The sequence below is a fragment of the Arctopsyche grandis genome, chromosome 7, assembly GCF_051622035.1.
Source record: "Arctopsyche grandis isolate Sample6627 chromosome 7, ASM5162203v2, whole genome shotgun sequence".
NCBI classification, from domain to species: domain Eukaryota; kingdom Metazoa; phylum Arthropoda; class Insecta; order Trichoptera; family Hydropsychidae; genus Arctopsyche; species Arctopsyche grandis.
The window spans coordinates 18,760,923-18,779,436 of record NC_135361.1 but is presented as its reverse complement, the minus strand read 5'-3'; the positions used below and the strand labels follow the sequence as shown (position 1 = coordinate 18,779,436).

The following is an 18,514-nucleotide window of genomic DNA, read 5'->3' as shown; positions in this document are numbered from 1 at the left end:
ACATTAAATACCCTATTTATTAAATTTTATAGATGTTTTTTTTTCTTAGTGAATTCTATGAGAAAGCTAGGATAATATTCGTCATCTCTGTACTTAACCAAAACATCACCGTTTTCTTTTTGACTTGTATCATAGCGTGACTGTAATATTTGATCATAAATTGGAGGAATTATCATATTTTTTTCACCGTTACAAATATGGCACACAAGGACGATCACTGCCAACATAATTTTTTGTTTATGCTTATCACAATAATGACTAGCATAGTATGGGATAGGTGAAAAAGAAACTCCTTGTCCAAATATATTTCCCTTTTTACTTCCATGTAAACGCCAGTCTAAATTATATTTGAAGATACTTTTCAAGTTTTCCGCGTAGGTACCGTGGAATAATAAACATTCTTTTACATTTTGCGTACCATAAATTGTTTCATATTGCTTTTTCCTGAGCATGTAACATGCCCTCAAATGAGGATTTATAATTTGGAATATTTGTTTCAATTTGAAATGCTTTTGATTACCCTCCATAAATCGGCTTTTGACAAAAGAAAACTCTGGTGATTCCGGCGGACAAGCTATAAAAACCAGATTAGATTTTCCTGAAAATTTTTGGTTGTTTGCAAGAATTTTTGCACATATGCTAATGTTTGAGACTTCTGATTTGTTAGATTCCTCAGAGCATGGTTTATTTTCCACTAAATCATTTTCATTATGTGATCCAATTGAGTTTAATTCGTATGCTTTTTGTTTATTTTCTTGTCGAATAGCAATTGAATTTTCCAAATCATTTAATTCATTTTGTTGTTGTCTTATTCGGGAAACAACCTGTTGATCTTCAACTTCTATAATTTCCTGATTTTCATATTCTTCTTCATAGCATCTAAGTATACAAAACAAAATTTAGTTCAAGTTTGGGTTACAAGCTGTAAAATATAATATTATAAAATGAGCCTTATTTCTGTAACAGTACACGCATTGTGGTAACCTTGTGACAATTATTTTATATATACGTATAAATGCACAATGCACTATGCAGTTATTGATAAAAGTATCATGAAACAGCAAATAATTTATAAAATTCCGAATACAAGTATCGTTGATTTAGAAATTAAATATAATTTTATGAAATGATAAAAAAAATTACTCTTCACTGCACAAGTTTCCCATCTTTCACTATGTCGGAAGTCTGACAGATTGTAGAACGATGCACTTTTGCATTATCGAAACATGGCTTACAACTCATTCATAAGTACATAGGTGTTTGTTAAATAGTTGGTGTCGACATAAAAAAAGTTATTACAAAAGATGTTGTCATTAATATATGAAAGTAAATAACTGTCTTGTTTTAATCCAATGTTGCAATTTGCATCATTAAATATTAGTAACAAAACTAGTGTTGTGCCCGTTGATTTCAACGGGTGACTTCGGAAAGGAATTGATACACGAATTAAAAAAAAATTATATATTGTAGGAATCTCGTCATAGTCATCGTCATCGAAACATTCGAGAATATTCCGCAACAACAAACTACATCGAGCGGAACGAAACCCAGACGACATACACCTGCAGTCATTATATTAAACTCAAGCGGAACGCCCCTACCAGTCGAGTGGAACCAAAACGGTCGAAACACGCCGCCACCATTAAAATACATCGAGCGGAACAGCGCCAAGCATTCCAGAAAATTCTACGCCTCGACAAAAGCAAATTCCTCTCGTACGCATCAACAACTAAATGCTCGTACGCATCAACAACCACTTCCATCAAGCATTCCAGAAAATTCTACGCCTCGACAAAAGCAAATTCCTCTCGTACGCATCAACAACTAAATGCTCGTACGCATCAACAACCACTTCCATCAAGCATTCCAGAAAATTCTACGCCTCGACAAAAGCAAATTCCTCTCGTACGCATCAACAACTAAATGCTCGTACGCATCAACAACCAAATGCACGTACGCATCAACAACCACTTCCACCAAGCATTCCAGAAACACTATAAAAGGAGGTACAACCCAAGCAACCCCAGTCGACCCACAGCAGCAAGCGTCGACATACAGCTCCTGACCAGCCACCACTACACTACGCGGACTTGGAAGATCAACCAGCCGGACGAGCCAGCAACACACTGCCGTATCCAGAGACCTTCCGAACATAGCCGAACACCGAGCCAGCAACACACTGCCGCATCCAGAGACCTTCTGAACATAGCTGAATGCCGAGCCAGCGACACTCTACCATATCCAGAGACCGCTGAACGACATACTTTTGCCCACAAATACCATACCTTTGTACAACCATAGGCAAACAATAAAACTTTATAAAACTAGCACAACAGTGTTTCGTTAGGCCGGGATACGGTCAACACACATGTATCCCCGCCTACAATATAATACCCGATATAATTGAACAATTAAATTTTAAATATTTTTTTCGACGCTTTCGTTTTTACGTATATCATAAACGGGTCTACCTCACGGGCCCGAAAGTGAAACGCCCGAAAACGCAAATATCGGAAGGCAAAGATCGAAAATCGAAAGATCTTAAGTCGAAAGATAAAAAAAGGGTTTTTCCCCCCCGTCGTACATATTCACTTAATTTGCGCGAGCAGGATACAAAAGGAACAAGAGGAACAGGCTTTTCCTCCCGTATTAATGTGCGCGCGCAGAATACGGGAGGAAAAGCCCGTTCCTCTTGTTCCTGTTGTATCCTACTCGCGCAAATTAAGTGAGTATGTACCGTTTACCATGCACCATTTTTTTTTGATCTTTCGACTTAAGTTCTTTCGATTTTCGATCTTTACCTTCCGATATTTGCGTTTTCGGGCGTTTAACATTCTGTCTCGTCACGGAGACCGATTTGTATGTTATTCGAGGGTGCTTACCTTTTTGTGAAATTCTATTGCGTAAGTTTTTTTTGAGCGCCTTTGAAAATTAGTATTTCTCGAAACTGCGCCACTATTCAGTGCAATTTTCCGGGAATCATTTCGGGGATAAAAACGTATTTACAGTAAACAAATTATATTTCTAGGAAAAATAAATCAGGATGAATCACATTTTCGTTATAAAATTTATTCCTCACCAAAGGTAGGTAATTTTTAAATAATTAATAAATTATGTGGTAATTGGATTATTACGCACATTGCGATCGCCCAAAGGACAATATTTGCCATGAAAATCACGAATACGAAATATTTAGCATTCGAGTTCTCATTAGTATGATGGATTTTTCGGCTGCCAGATGTTTCGTTATAGAGATTTATTGACTTTTGGGCGAGCTCTTTGTCGTCAATAATCACCGTACCAAATTATGTACATGAAAAATTAGTATTGGTTGTAATTGAATGTGTTATGTGAAAATGTGTGACAGTTGTCTGACAGTTATTGTGGGTGGGTGTTGAGTGTCAGCTGATAAGAAATCCCTATCGATATGGCAACAGCTAGTGTCGGAGGCGTAGCCCCAGGGTCGGGGACACCAGGATTTGGGGCTGGACTCCATGACTCCTCTGATTCAGCCATACTCACAGGAGTTGACGTAATCTCTCCTATCACTTCTCCTGTACCCACAGGTATATTGCGTTATATGTTGCGTCACCAATGCTATTGAATGTATCTACAATTTTTACGTTTATGAGCAATTTTAATAACTGGTGCCCGTTTATTCATCGACCTGTAGTTTAGCAACATTCAAATCAACTTTTTTTTTTATAAGGCGTATTAGGTACGTTTGGGCTAAAATTTTATTAACTTTGCTATCTTGGGCGTAAATAAATCAATGTAAAAAAAGAGTAGATAAAATTTTATATAAATACTATTTCAACATCAACATATGTATTTACTTTTCTATATAAAAATACCATGGAATATAAATATGTATATTGTTACGGGGACGAGTAGGAGATGGTGTAAAAATATTATAGTCACAGATTTTATCAGATGATTATATTATTTAAATAGCAGTAAGTATACACGAGATTAATGTACAAGTTACTAGTCTCAAAGTGCTGCCATAAGTGCTAGTTAGGCAGTTAAATCGCAAGTTACTAGTTAGGCTGTTTTATCGCAAGTGGTCTTCAATATGTTTAACATGCGCATACATATATTCAATAAGGGTAACAATTTCAACCAATCACAGTTTGGTAAAACAACTGGTGATTAACAGTGGCATTCATGCGTAAGATAGTTTTATTATTTGATATATGTATCCCTTGAATGTATCGACAAATGGTTGGGTAGGATTAAGTGGGATAATAATATTTGAGGGTAGCACAATTCGTGAGAAAAATATAGTTAAGCAATAAAGTTAATTAAAAACAATATTTTAAGATTTAGTATTTGACATATGTATCCCTTGAGTTTTGGTTTTGGTTGAGAAATGGTTTCGTAGATACACACAATTAGTCATGCAGATTTAAGAGGGATAATAATATTTGAGGGAAACACTATTCGTGAGAAAAATGTAGCAAAGCAATAAAATTAATTAAAAACAATATTTTGAGATTTAGTGTTTGCATATGTATCCCTTGAGTGTATCGAGAAATGGTTGGGTAGATACACACAATTCGTTGTGCAGATTAAGAGGGATAATGATATTTGAGGGTAACACGAATCGTGAGACAAAAATGCAGCTAAAACAATAAAGATTTTGAAAGTCTCGTAATTAACCTTAAAGGAAAATATCAATTAAACGTGCCCCCAAAGAATCAAAATAAACAACAAGCGGGAATAACGAGTAATATAAGTACATACATAGACTGTAAGATATTCAATACATAACAATATATGTACTGCGCCTTCACTAAATTTTCTTAATTTTTCGTGTTTAAATTAGCTTTATAATTATGCATCTTGGCAAAGATGTTACAATGTTTGTCCATGTGAAATTTGTGTGATATTATCTTAATTGCAATATTATATTATAGTATTTTCCAATCGATTCGGATATTTCGTTAATTTTAGATTCCAATACAAACAGAGACCGCACTGTATTACCATCCCACTCGGTACCTTATGCTAATGAAGACCCGCGAGACTATTTTTGTCACCGAAATGGTCTCGTAGAAAGTGCGTTCGAAGAATGCATATCTACTTTAATATTTCCCCATGAAGACGGCGATGTGGTTGGTTCGTGGATACTTACCGAGTAAGTATTTAAACATATGTTGTGTAAATGTACATATATATTTATGGTACTGTTTAAAATATGTATGCTATGTGTTTGTGTACCTTTCAGAATTAGTTTTTGGGATACTGAAAAGGAGCGAATTGTTATATTGACTACAATGGCCATCATCATAGTGAAATACGATTTTATTGCGATGAAGAAAAAGGAATTTAAACGAATTCCCCTGGGCGAAGTCGACACAATGGTCATAGGACTTTTGGTTTATCCGCCATTATCTGTTGTGCCGTAAGTTAGATTTTTAATTGTTGAAATTGTATTGTTTTGAAATTATGCATAATAAGTGTATATGTCTGTATGTATATATCAGCCGACTGAATGGCATAGCTAACGGTGTATCAACGGTGGTTCGAGAGTGTATTTTTAATCGTCTTATGCAAACCAGTCACAGCACTATAGCTGGTCCGATCAAGAAAGAAGATAGACTTGGACCGTTTGATACGAAACACTTCGAAGCTAGGTTCAAGAGACTTCATTTTGATTGAATGCTTTTTTAATATTTTCATAGATAAAACATTGTTTTGTTTCGTGTTGCTTGTTTTTTCTTTGTGTTGATTTTTACTTTACTAACTATTAATTTTTCACACAAATTTATTTTGTAATGTTTTGTTTGTGGATCAACTCATTCTATTTATTATATTATGTAGAGGTTGTTAGAAATCAACTGTATGGAAAAGAGAATATAATATTGATCCAAGATAAAAACATTAGTATGTATAATATTAGTTTATGAGTATCTAATATCGTATAATTTATGTATTTTTTTTAATTTACTGTTGCTAATAATTGTCTTTTTAAACTGTATTAACAACACACAATCCTTATATAATAATATGGATGTTACAGTCGAAGTGTATTTTCAGTTGCTATATATTCAAACTGTCATTTTAGGTCATTCATATTCGAATACAAATCAACTAGTAAATTATGGTTCGGTGATTACTAGTCAAATGTGAACTGGTCACAGGACAACCGGTCGCTCTAGATTGGCCACACGTGATCACCCGTCACACTAGAACTGGTCACGATAAAACTGGTCACACCTTAAAATCAGTCTCGAGAAAACTGGTAGACCGATTTTAGGGTGTGACCAATTTTCTCGTGACCAGTTTTAGTGTGACGGGTGATCACGTGTGACCGATCTAGAGCGACAGGTTCTCCTGTCACTGGTTTACATATGACTAGTAGTCCGTTTACCTAAATCATATATCTACAAGTGCAAATACACTTTCAACAATGTGCGCCAGTTGTTTGTAATATAACAGTTTAGTTTTGACAGCTCTGATGTTTTTACGAATGCTTTCGAATTTAATAATGCTTTAATATTTATTAGGTATTACGGATAAAGGTAATGAGTACTGTATTACGATAACATTACGAGTGTGTTCAAAACGTGACTTTCCAGTTTAATTTGCTTGTCGATTAAAGTTTTTACGAAAACCTAACCTCTCCATCTAACCTGGTACTAATTTATAGTTGTACTGTATTTTCAGTTGTATTATACATATTTTGACTAGTTGGAATGTAATTCGCCGTATTAATCAACTTATGTACTTGGGTTAGACGGAATATATTCCAACTGTTCAAAAAATATTACAACTGAAAATACATTTCAAGTTTAATGGTAGTTGGTACTTGGTTAGAGGTAATATATTACAACTGGAAGAAACACTTCAACTGTAACATCGATACACTATGAAAATATTCGTATTTTTAATACATATCTATTATTATTTTAAAGTGAAACTTCTTATGGCACAGTAATGTACTTTAACATTTCACCAAAAAGAGCATGCACAGAACTTTCTAAAACGACCAAATAAAAATAATTTTAATATAAAATACAAACTAATTTTCTGCATTAATAACTCCAAGGCTACACTCCTACTAAATTGTACTAAATCCGTAATGTTGCACCACTGATTCTGTATTATCATTTTAAATTATATATGTATGTATGTTATAGTTCAAATATTCACTCCGGTTCGTTTTTGAACATATTAGTTTGTTCATACAGGAACTATTTGTTTTAGTGCTAGTCAAAAGCTATCTCCAAATAGACTCACCAGGTGTTGTATAAAACTTAGCTGTTAAATACTTTGATATCTTAAAAGGAAATCCTATGAAAACCACATTACAACATTGCTATAATTCCCGTTTCTGCTAGTTTTTAAAATATTGCAACCCAGGGTGAGCATACATACATAGAGGATGGGACAAACGATTGAGAATACGTAAACTAATCCCTAATAGTTTTTGCATGAAGAAACTAGTTAGTTTGTCAATTTTCATTATTTTGTATACATTATTACTGGCCAGATTGGTTTGTGTATGAACAAACTAGTATGTTCACAATCGAACGAAATGTACACTTGAACTGTAACATACATACATATATAATATTATATTATCTCCAAAAAACATAACTTCTCTGAAAAATATTGGTTGTGATTAAAAATCGATTTAAATTTTGTTTAAAAATCTTGTTGTCGAGTAGATTTGATTTTACTGAAAATTTAAACTTACTTTTACATATTTTTGAAAGGCTTTTGTTAATCTAAATGGAATTAACGATGCATACAGGTTGCTATTATTCTTAATTATTTTTTGCTACATATATTATACATGTATGCATGTTAAATCTGGTAGGCTATTTAATAAGACTAGGTTTTTTTTTTATTTTATGGAATTGATTTAATTAATTTGATCTTCTGTGTTGTAGTTACATATGTAGTTATATGTATGTATACTTTTCAATATTTATATAAATGATTTATATCATTCATTAATAATTCCAGATCTCGAAATATGAATGGCATTAGAATTATGTGGAATAAAGGAAAACCTCTCAATTTCCTAAAACGATGGAATCCATTTGATAAAGACATACCGTTCATCACATATTCGTGTCATCCTCTCTTTTGGCACAAAGGTACACATATTTGTTAATTATATCTGTTGCTGCAAGTGTTCTGTTATTTATATTTGAAAGTATTTTCAGGTGATCAAAATGAGAGTGCTAAGGAAATGTACAACGTAGATAGTTTTTCGGAAAAACTCGTCAACACCGTGGAGCAATTGAACAGCAATTGTAAAGTTCATAATGCATCTATTGTGCTACAAAATTATGTGGGATTGACGTCATTGATGCATAACAAAACGTCCCTTGGATTTTTCAAAGTGCGAGGAAATTTCAGTTATTAATTATTCTCAGTATATCAATTATTACATTCCCAAAGTTACTAGTCATATTTATATTACATTTCATTTCCCTAAAATTGCCCAGTATTTGAGAATACACATTATCCTTATAAATATGTTTAAATTATGGTAAGAAATTATAAAATTATTGTTGGTTTATTTTTTGTAACAAATATTTATTTTATCTTATTGGTCAAATTTTGTATATAATATATTATATACACAATAAATGTTATATTACACCTAAGTTTTGTGGACAGGGTTGAATTTTAGACTGAATAAAAATTGTATCAAGCAGTGGCTAAATATCAGAGTTAAGAAGGACAATGTGTTATTTTTATATTATCAAGTTTATTTTTATTTAATTAAATCAGTTTGTCCTTAATGTTGGAAATCAAAATTCAATTTACATAGATTAGTTTCTAGTGAAAATATGTGTATTATAAATTTAATTTAAATATAAAATTTAAATATAAATTTCTCGATGTCAAAAAGTTCTTAAACTTTGATAGTGTAAGGATTGAAAAATAATTTATTTAATGGTCACATTCCAATTTTATATTATGGTATCAATTGTTAAGTGTAAGAGTCGTATATCATATATGTACATAGGTACATATTTATGTTTTTAAATTATATATATGTTAAACTATGAATTGTTATGTAATGAATATTATATTTAGTTAAACTCTGGTGTTCATAATACTATGAGAGTATTTGTATTTTTCTGAATAAAATTATTATGACCATTTATATTAATATTTCTTATTTAATTTTAACCCTAACGTGCCTAAACAATAGACACATTAATGAATCGGGGAAGCTGTGATGTACAACTTGTCCTTTATAAGGAGGTACATACGGTAGATCCGTGTGGACCTCTTGAATCGTTAAATAAATGCTGTGAAGTGACTTTGGCCTTTCATTTGGATCCTGAATCCACCTCTACGCAACAATATTATTCACCTGAGATTTATTTTTAATTATTTACAATTCAATCTAGATTAAAGTTTTTTGGAAAAGTAACGATACACAGGTATTTTTACCCTTGTATATTTTTTTCATTTACAGGTGTACCGGTAATGGAAAAAATATTTACTATTTACCGGTAAATTAAATTTGACGATAGATTACAATCCCTACCCGTATCAAAAGTACATACATAGTATTGTTTAATAACCGAGCAAAAAAAACGCAAAAACATTACTTAAAATATATAAGAAATAGCTCAGTGATTATTCCGCAAAAAGCGATCTCGCGCAAGTCACTAAAATCTCGATCCCGGAACATCTGGCATCCAAAAACTCCATCAATCGAAATTCATTCACGCGAAATATTGTACTAACGAGAACTCAAGTGCCAGATGTTCCGTAATCGAGATTTTTCTGATTTGCCCGAGATCGCTTTTTGTGGAATAGTCCTGTAGGCGGGGTACGATGTGTTGACCGTATCCCGGCCTAACGAAACACTGTTGTGCTAGTTTTATAAAGTTTTATTGTTTGCCTATGGTTGTACAAAGGTATGGTATTTGTGGGCAAAAGTATGTCGTTCAGCGGTCTCTGGATATGGTAGAGTGTCGCTGGCTCAGCATTCAGCTATGTACGGAAGGTCTCTGGATACGGCAGTGTGTTGCTGGCTCGTCCGGCTGGTTGATCTTCCAAGTCCGCGTAGTGTAGTGGTGGCTGGTCAGGAGCTGTATGTTGACTGGTCTGCTGCTGTGTGTCGACGCTTGCTGCTGTGGGTCGACTGGTCTGGTGCTGTGTGTCGACGCTTGCTGTTGTGGGTCGACTGGCGTGGTTTGGGTTGTACCTCCTTTTATAGTGTTTTTGGAATGCTTGGTGGAAGTGGTTATTGACGCGTACGAAAGGAATTTTGTTTTCGTCGAGGCGTCGAATTTTCTGGAATGCTTGATGGAAGTGGTTATTGACGCGTACGAGAGGAATTTTGTTTTCGTCGAGGCGTCGAATTTTCTGGAATGCTTGATGGAAGTGGTTATTGACGCGTACGAGAGGAATTTTGTTTTCGTCGAGGCGTCGTATTTTCTGGAATGCTTGATGGTGTTCCGCTCGATGTATTTTGTTGTTGCGGAATATTCTCGAAGGTTTCGATGACGATGACGACGACGAGATTCCTACATGGCTCTCCGGTGAGTGTTAGCGATGTGTGTGATTTTGTGGGAATCTTGATGTGTTGGAGTCTATTGACTCGATGGCGTCGTTGTTTGTCCGGTTGTGCTGGAGAAAGTTGTCTCAACAGCGGGTCTTGTGTTGCATGCCGGTCCAAGTCTTGTTCTCTACCAGGTTGCTTATTTTGGGCGAGCTGCGTTGGTAGTGAAGGTTTGCGATGGCTTGGATGGTGCTGTTGTGCAGGCTGCTGTGTTCTGCGTGGAGTCATTCGCGTGACTGTTTTGCTGGTTGTGCTGGAGTTAGTTGTCTCGGCAGCGGGTCTTGCGTGAAGAACGTTGGTTGATGAAGTGCGTTGAGTGCTGGTCTTCGTTGGTTGTGCTGGAGTTAGTTGTCTCGACAGCGGATCTTGCGTGAAGAACGTTGGTTGACGAAGTGCGTTGAGTGCTGGTCTTCGTTGGTTGTGCTGGAGTTAGTTGTCTCGACAGCGGATCTTGCGTGAAGAACGTTGGTTGACGAAGTGCGTTGAGTGCTGGTCTTCGTTGGTTGTGCTGGAGTTAGTTGTCTCGACAGCGGATCTTGCGTGAAGAACGTTGGTTGACGAAGTGCGTTGAGTGCTGGTCTTCGTTGGTTGTGCTGGAGTTAGTTGTCTCGACAGCGGGTCTTGCGTGAAGAACGTTGGTTGACGAAGTGCGTTGAGTGCTGGTCTTCGTTGGTTGTGCTGGAGTTAGTTGTCTCGACAGCGGATCTTGCGTGAAGAACGTTGGTTGACGAAGTGCGTTGAGTGCTGGTCTTCGTTGGTTGTGCCGGAGTTAGTTGTCTCGACAGCGGATCTTGCGTGAAGAACGTTGGTTGACGAAGTGCGTTGAGTGCTGGTCTTCGTTGGTTGTGCTGGAGTTAGTTGTCTCGACAGCGGATCTTGCGTGAAGAACGTTGGTTGACGAAGTGCATTGAGTGCTGGTCTTCGTTGGTTGTGCTGGAGTTAGTTGTCTCGACAGCGGATCTTGCGTGAAGAACGTTGGTTTACGAAGTGCGTTGAGTGCTGGTCTTCGTTGGTTGTGCTGGAGTTAGTTGTCTCGACAGCGGATCTTGCGTGACGTACCAGTCCGAGTTGTTCTTTTCTACCATGTTGCTTATTCTGTCTAGGCTACGTTGATAGTCAAGGTTGGTGGTCTGGACGATGTTGTTGTGCAGGCGTTGTGCTGATTGTGCTGGAGTTAGTTGTCTCGACAGCGGCTGTGTTGTGTTGGAGCTAGTTGGCTCAGTGGCGATTTGTTTCGCCGGTTGTGCTGGAGTGGGTTGACTCAACAGCGGGTTGTGTTGGTAGCTGGTCCATATGTACTTTCACACCATGTTACTGTTTCGGTCGTTACAATGGTAGTGAAGGTTTGTGTCGGTCTGGACGGTGCTGTTGTGCAGGCTGCTCTGTAGGCTGCGATGTGGGCTGCTATGTAGGCTGCGATGTAGGCTGCTATGTAGGCTGCGCTGTGGGCTGCGATGTTGACTGCGCTGTGGGCTGCTATGTAGGCTGCGCTGTGGGCTGCTATGTTGGCTGCGATGTGGGCTGCTATGTAGGCTGCGATGTGGGCTGCTATGTAGGCTGCGATGTGGGCTGCTATGTAGGCTGCGATGTGGGCTGCTATGTAGGCTGCGCTGTTGACTGCTGTCGTGGCGGCTGTTGGTTGTTGTGGAGGCTGCACTGTGGGCTGCCGTGTTGACTGCGCTGTTGACTGCTGTCGTGGCGGCTGTTGGTTGTTGTGGAGGCTGCACTGTGGGCTGCCGTGTTGACTGCGCTGTTGACTGCTATGAAGGCTGCGTAGTTCAAAGATGGGGTCACCAATGTAGGCGGGGTACGATGTGTTGACCGTATCCCGGCCTAACGAAACACTGTTGTGTGGTTCAAAGATGGGGTCACCAATGTAGGCGGGGTAGCGATGTGTTGACAGCGCTGTTGGATGATCAGAAGGTTGCGTAGATCACGTCGGGGTCACCAATGTAGGCGGGGTACGATGTGTTGACCGTATCCCGGCCTAACGAAACACTGTTGTGCTAGTTTTATAAAGTTTTATTGTTTGCCTATGGTTGTACAAAGGTATGGTATTTGTGGGCAAAAGTATGTCGTTCAGCGGTCTCTGGATATGGTAGAGTGTCGCTGGCTCAGCATTCAGCTATGTACGGAAGGTCTCTGGATACGGCAGTGTGTTGCTGGCTCGTCCGGCTGGTTGATCTTCCAAGTCCGCGTAGTGTAGTGGTGGCTGGTCAGGAGCTGTATGTTGACTGGTCTGCTGCTGTGTGTCGACGCTTGCTGCTGTGGGTCGACTGGTCTGGTGCTGTGTGTCGACGCTTGCTGTTGTGGGTCGACTGGCGTGGTTTGGGTTGTACCTCCTTTTATAGTGTTTTTGGAATGCTTGGTGGAAGTGGTTATTGACGCGTACGAAAGGAATTTTGTTTTCGTCGAGGCGTCGAATTTTCTGGAATGCTTGATGGAAGTGGTTATTGACGCGTACGAGAGGAATTTTGTTTTCGTCGAGGCGTCGAATTTTCTGGAATGCTTGATGGAAGTGGTTATTGACGCGTACGAGAGGAATTTTGTTTTCGTCGAGGCGTCGTATTTTCTGGAATGCTTGATGGTGTTCCGCTCGATGTATTTTGTTGTTGCGGAATATTCTCGAAGGTTTCGATGACGATGACGACGACGAGATTCCTACAGTCCGTTTACCGTAGGAAATAGCGAATTGTACCAAAGTCGTGGTACACATGTATGTCGATGCGGTGCAAACGATCGACAATCGCCAGACAGACTGAACCACAGATTAATGACACGTGTACTTTATGCGTGCGCATTGCTCGCACTTACACTAAGTGAAATCTACCCGAAGTCTCGGCATACCTACCCTGTATACTTTCTGTGCTTCTGATACTTTAGTTCCGAATTTTGCCTTATTAAACTCGCCAGAAAGATCCAACTCAATTTTAATAATTACCATTTTAATAATTGCATCTGTGCACATCGAAAGGTTACTCGTCATCTGATGTGGAATCTATCATTCGTGAAGTCGAGAATTGCGTTTAAAGCAGCCATCCAGTTAATCTGTGGTTCAGTCTGTCTGGCGCTTGTCGATCGCTTGCACCAAACCCCATGTACAAATTAAATACAGATATATTTCCAATTCTCATAATAAATATCCATTATTGACTCACGAACTTGATTTAAGCACTTTCCCAATGTCGTTTCGATAAATAATCAGCATGATTATTACGATTGATACTAGGAAAACCAGTAATTGCCTTATCTTTTTCCAGTGTTGCCATGTCAATCCTTACATATTAATTGGCATTGATTTTAAAACCACTAAGCTATCCCACAGCACCTTCACCTTATACTTAATAATGGGGAAAAATATCCTACATGGTTTTATTATTTTTAGATTGTGTGATATTCGACATTTAGTTTGTATACACGTGCGAAAAACGCACGATTTTTTTTTTAATATGGCCACATTGGCTCTTAGCGACTTCACTTTGCAACATAAGCTGCTTGCGTTCTGTTGTGGTGTAGCCGGTATATTTGCTTCTAATTATTTACATTTGTGTATTTTTTTTAATAATTCATATTTTCGCTCCTTATTATTATATAAATCACTAGCACAATTCACCACTATTCTGCTCAATTCGGGTTCTTAAAGAATATTGATGTTTATACAGTCAAAGTTTCGAGTTGTATGTTCAGCGAAACTCGTCCTTGTGTCCTTGGCGATAAATGCCACATTCTCTTGACATTTATTTTTCAACGCTAAATTTATAGGTTAATTGAAAGTTGAACTACTTTCACTTATTTTGTTTATTCATATATCCCGTTTAAACATGAAATTCAATACATTGGTGTCCGCATGGTTAACCAATGTGTATTTGAATCTTATCTAAGATTATGTTGAAATAGTGAGATAAATTATACAATGGATTATGGTTTGATTGATTGTATTGTGTGCCCTTTTTAATAACTGCATGTGAACTTTTTTTTGCTTACATTGTTTGATATCATGCGTCTGTTTTAAATGTCAAATATTCTCGGGGCACCCATGGTCAATTGGCTAAATTTAATAAATTCGACTACAAAGGAAAGTATTCTAAATTTAAGTTTTAAATTCTAGCATATTGGCATTCCGATAATTTGGTATAATTATGTCTTCTAAACGCGAAGTTCTGAAATTATACAAGCAACTTTTGAGATACGGCCAGCAACTGCATCTTACTGATAAGAAGTATTATCAGCAAAGAATTGTGAACGAGTTTAAAAAGAACAAGGACTTGTTGACCAAGGAGGACATTGATTTTAATTTCAAGGTTGGTTATATTTAAAGTTATTCAATGAAAGCTCAATTTTAGTGGTAAAAAGTTGACTTCAAAAGGTAATATTTGTAATTTCATTTTTATTGATACTAAATATACTTATTTTCTTTTGCAAACGTATGTAATATATTCAATATTGTTCATATTTATTGTCTCGTAGCTTCATTTTTGTGTCACGTAGCGCTTTGTTTTATCATTTTATTTATTTATTTATTCCATTCCACAAATAGTCCTCTTATCAGAAGATAAATATACAACTGAAATGTTACAAATGACTTAATTTTTACAGCAATCAATTTCTATTATTACATACACCTCATAAAAATGTAAAAGAACACATACTATTATCTAGGCATTAAAATTTATTAATTTGTGCTGTATTTCTTTTATGATTTCAGAAAGGACAGCAGCTTTTGAACAAAGGGCTTGTTTTATAATAAAAATGATCAAAATCTCCACAAAAATTGAATTATTTTTAACATCTAAACACATCACCAATTTTTTGTACTTACCGCAACGAACTAAAAAAGGAATAGACTATTCACTTTTACCAAAAATCTATGAGAAAGACATTGAAGAGAAATTTGTCCGCGGCAGTGGACCCGGTGGATCCGCTGTAAATAAAAATTCCAACTGTGCAGTCATTACTCATAAACCATCCGGTGAGTTCATCAATTCTCTCGTTACTTCTCGAATTTATCAGCTGTAAACTGTATGTGTATCAATTGCAGGTATTGTAATCAAATGTCATCAGAGTCGAAGTTTGGACGACAATAGGAAAATAGCTCGCCAAATGTTAATATCCAAGTTGGACGATATACAAAATGGAAATCAAAGTGTCAATCAACAAATTAAAGCTTTGGAGGAAAAGAAATCAAATGTTTCGTATCATAAGAAGGGAAAACTAGACGCTCTCAAATCGGCTTGGAAAATTCGCGAAGGCATAGACTGATTACAATTTTAACGTGCAATGAATTTAATCAATTTAAAACACTTTAAGTTTTGCATTTTTATATGATCTTGTATTTTGTTTTAATATAGTATTTTTCTGACCTATTTGTGTTTGAATTTCTCGTGACCTTCATTCTAACAAAGACTAAATTAAACTTTCGTCATCATTATTAGCCTAACTAAATCTGGAAGGATCAAGAAATTATGCCAATTTTTAGAGTCACATGCTATGTACTTCAAATTTATGAATCTATTTCCTCTGTAGGTACTTATTGGTTATATGGGCGCATCCGAGCATTGAGTATACATACGTTCACTAACACAAATAAAGGGCAGTTCCTTTGTTGTAATTAACAGTTTAACCCATTGAGTGCTGACGTCTTCTCTGTTGAAAGCCCGCCATGCTGAAAATTTCGCCAACATTTCCAACTGGAATTATTTAGAAATCCAATAGAAAGCAGGTATAAAAATTGTAACTAATCCAAACGAACCCTAGCTAGAATCAGAGCCAAGCAACCTTTTGGTATTCGCGGAACACGTTGTTTACGACTCGTAGAGTTTGTCAGCTACGTCCGTACAGCAGTCGCTAGCTAGTCCCTACATACATAGGTGACAAAACGTTAACTAACATAGGTTTTCTCCTTCACACGCGTCAGATCAAAGTGGTGCGTACGGTACAAAAAGGGCCACGGCCACCAGGTTGCGATGCTCTGTCCTAGATAACTACCGCCGAGGATTTCGAGTTTTATAAAGGTGTGTTTAGACTTTCTAATATATCTTGCAACAATATAAAAGAGTCTATTAATGAATGTATTTTTCCAAAACTAGTTCCATCTTCATTGTTGTTAAAATGTAATGATCGCAATCTAAAATACTCAGCAGTTGGGGATTTCCATCGGGAAATTCTGCTATGGTTATAAATTCAGAAATTTCGGTGTAAACCAGTCTTTATAACCGATGACAAATGAATGACATGGATTACACACCAGAGCTACATAACCCTCATAGATCTATATGGTGCTATACGCTTCTACGTGTGCCCTGGCACACAGATTGCGATTCTCTGGATTACACGATCCCTGTTCAATGCTACCTGGAAATGCTTAGCGGGTAGTATTCTTATTTAATTTGTACATGCTCAAAATACAGCGCCTATTGGCGTTTTTCAGGCCAATGGACTCTTTGAAAAACGCCGATCGGCGTTTGTCAGCATTCAAAGGGTTAAGTAAAGTGAAAGTACGCAACCAGTGATTATTGGCGAGCCTACCAAACAACCAAATTCAATAGAGAATGTTTTAACCATTCTAAAATGAATTTCGTTGAGCCTCTTAGGGCGGTTTCAGACTAGCGTTTTATACGCGCGTATAATCTCGTTTTTTGAAGTGCATGTAGGCGCGTATAGGCGCGTCGTTTTCCATACGCGCAACTCGTACGAGCGAAGACTTAAATATAACTTATATAGACTTAGACGTATAAGCTCGTATTATCCATGTTGATACTAAATCACCACTACCGGTTCGAACGAAACCGCCGGAATAAGCCCGTGTACGCGCGTCCGGTTTTTTGAAGCGCGAAAAGTAGCGCGCGTATGCCGAAACGACGTTATACGCGCAGAAAAATACGCTAGTCTGAAACCGCCCTTATAGGCAAAATGGCTTAACAAAAAACATTGTGGTACTGCTAATCAACACATAGAAGAAAGTTTTATGATCAATTATCACTTGCGTCGTGTCACTTAACTAAAACTGTTTGCGATCCCTAGAGGCCATGCATTTACACGACTGTGATAAATTCGCAAAGGACAATCTCGAACACGGAATATCTGGCACTCGAAAATTCCACCCACCGAGAGACATCACGCCAACAAGAAAACAAGTTCCTGATATTCCGTATCCGCGATTTTTGTAGCTGTGTGCGAGATCCCCATGTGCGTAATTTTCCGAGTACCTTCAAATCGTATGTGTATATACTCGATGCCTAGTTGCGCCCGTATAACCAATATATTCCTCTCTGCGAAGCGAACGTTATTTTAAATAAAAATTTAATGTAACATAATGTTCAGTAGCTATTGATTTTGAATGTTTTGTAATTTGTTAGCGAATGAATTTAGTAATTTATCAACACAATCAGTATTTTTTTTTAATCTAAATTTAAGATTCTCAAATAACAGATGAGAGAAAAATAAAAATTTCATATACCTACATCATCATCATCATTTACAGCCATTCGCCATCCACTGCTGGATGAAGGCCTCTCCAACACGCTTCCACTCGTCTCTGTTTTGCGCAACACTCATCCATCTCACCCCGCACATTTTTCTAATTTACATATAGGTGATTATTCCGCAAAAAGCGATCTTGCGCACGTTACTAAAATCTCGATCACAGAACATCTGGCACCCAAAAACTTCACCAATCACGCGAAATATTGTACTAACTCGATTGCCAGATATTCCGTATTCGCGATTTTTGTGCAATATGCGCAATAATCCGTTTACCCATACATACATATACTGCTCGGAAGTTTAAGGTTATGATACGAGATTATTAACCCTTTGCCCGCGGCAATAAATAAAGCGAACAAGCCCTGTACGCGGCAGCTTTTTCGCGAATTTGGCAATCGAGTTTTCGACCTTAAATACAGATTTTAATATTTACTCAAGTAACCAGATATGTTAATTAACACAAAGTATTATTTTAAACAATAAAAT

General features: G+C 37.0%; 5 protein-coding genes across 7 annotated transcripts in view; 4 read left to right on the top strand and 1 right to left on the bottom strand.

Moving 5' to 3' along the window:
• Nucleotides 1–18,514, top strand: part of LOC143914659 (uncharacterized) — a 198,483-nt gene that overhangs the window by 84,264 nt on the left and 95,705 nt on the right. The window lies entirely within an intron of this gene.
• On the bottom strand, nucleotides 27–1,251 carry LOC143914088 (protein mono-ADP-ribosyltransferase PARP11-like). Its single transcript, XM_077434180.1, has 2 exons — nucleotides 1,144–1,251; nucleotides 27–879 (listed from the first exon to the last, which is right to left on the bottom strand). The coding sequence occupies exons 1-2, from the start codon at nucleotides 1,164–1,166 to the stop codon at nucleotides 27–29; spliced, it is 876 nt and encodes a 291-aa protein (XP_077290306.1). The 5' UTR covers nucleotides 1,167–1,251.
• On the top strand, nucleotides 3,363–9,132 carry LOC143914442 (tumor protein p63-regulated gene 1-like protein). Of its 2 annotated transcripts, XM_077434658.1 has the most exons (6): nucleotides 3,374–3,566; nucleotides 4,957–5,140; nucleotides 5,231–5,407; nucleotides 5,490–5,639; nucleotides 7,978–8,111; nucleotides 8,181–8,696. In XM_077434658.1, the coding sequence occupies exons 1-6, from the start codon at nucleotides 3,428–3,430 to the stop codon at nucleotides 8,381–8,383; spliced, it is 987 nt and encodes a 328-aa protein (XP_077290784.1). In that variant the 5' UTR covers nucleotides 3,374–3,427; the 3' UTR covers nucleotides 8,384–8,696. The 2 variants fall into 2 exon arrangements, with proteins under 2 accessions (XP_077290785.1, XP_077290784.1); XM_077434659.1 differs by lacking the exon at nucleotides 5,490–5,639 and having other exon boundaries at nucleotides 3,363–3,566; nucleotides 8,181–9,132.
• Nucleotides 14,006–15,515, top strand: LOC143914661 (mitochondrial ribosome and complex I assembly factor AltMIEF1). Its single transcript, XM_077434953.1, has 3 exons — nucleotides 14,006–14,065; nucleotides 14,655–14,847; nucleotides 15,252–15,515. Exons 2-3 carry the CDS (start codon nucleotides 14,686–14,688, stop codon nucleotides 15,288–15,290), a joined length of 201 nt encoding a protein of 66 aa, XP_077291079.1. The 5' UTR covers nucleotides 14,006–14,065; nucleotides 14,655–14,685; the 3' UTR covers nucleotides 15,291–15,515.
• LOC143914658 (mitochondrial translation release factor in rescue) overlaps nucleotides 15,296–18,514 on the top strand; it is a 164,096-nt gene continuing 160,877 nt past the window's right edge. The window contains exons 1-2 of one of the 2 annotated variants that reach the window (XR_013260842.1): nucleotides 15,296–15,515; nucleotides 15,585–15,893. Coding sequence is in view for 1 of the 2 variants with exons in the window: in XM_077434950.1 (XP_077291076.1) it covers nucleotides 15,296–15,515; nucleotides 15,585–15,805 (441 nt within the window). In the remaining variant the exon portion in view is untranslated. Of the gene's footprint in view, nucleotides 15,516–15,584; nucleotides 15,909–18,514 lie in introns of those variants that run through there. The other variant, XM_077434950.1, reaches the window with a different exon arrangement.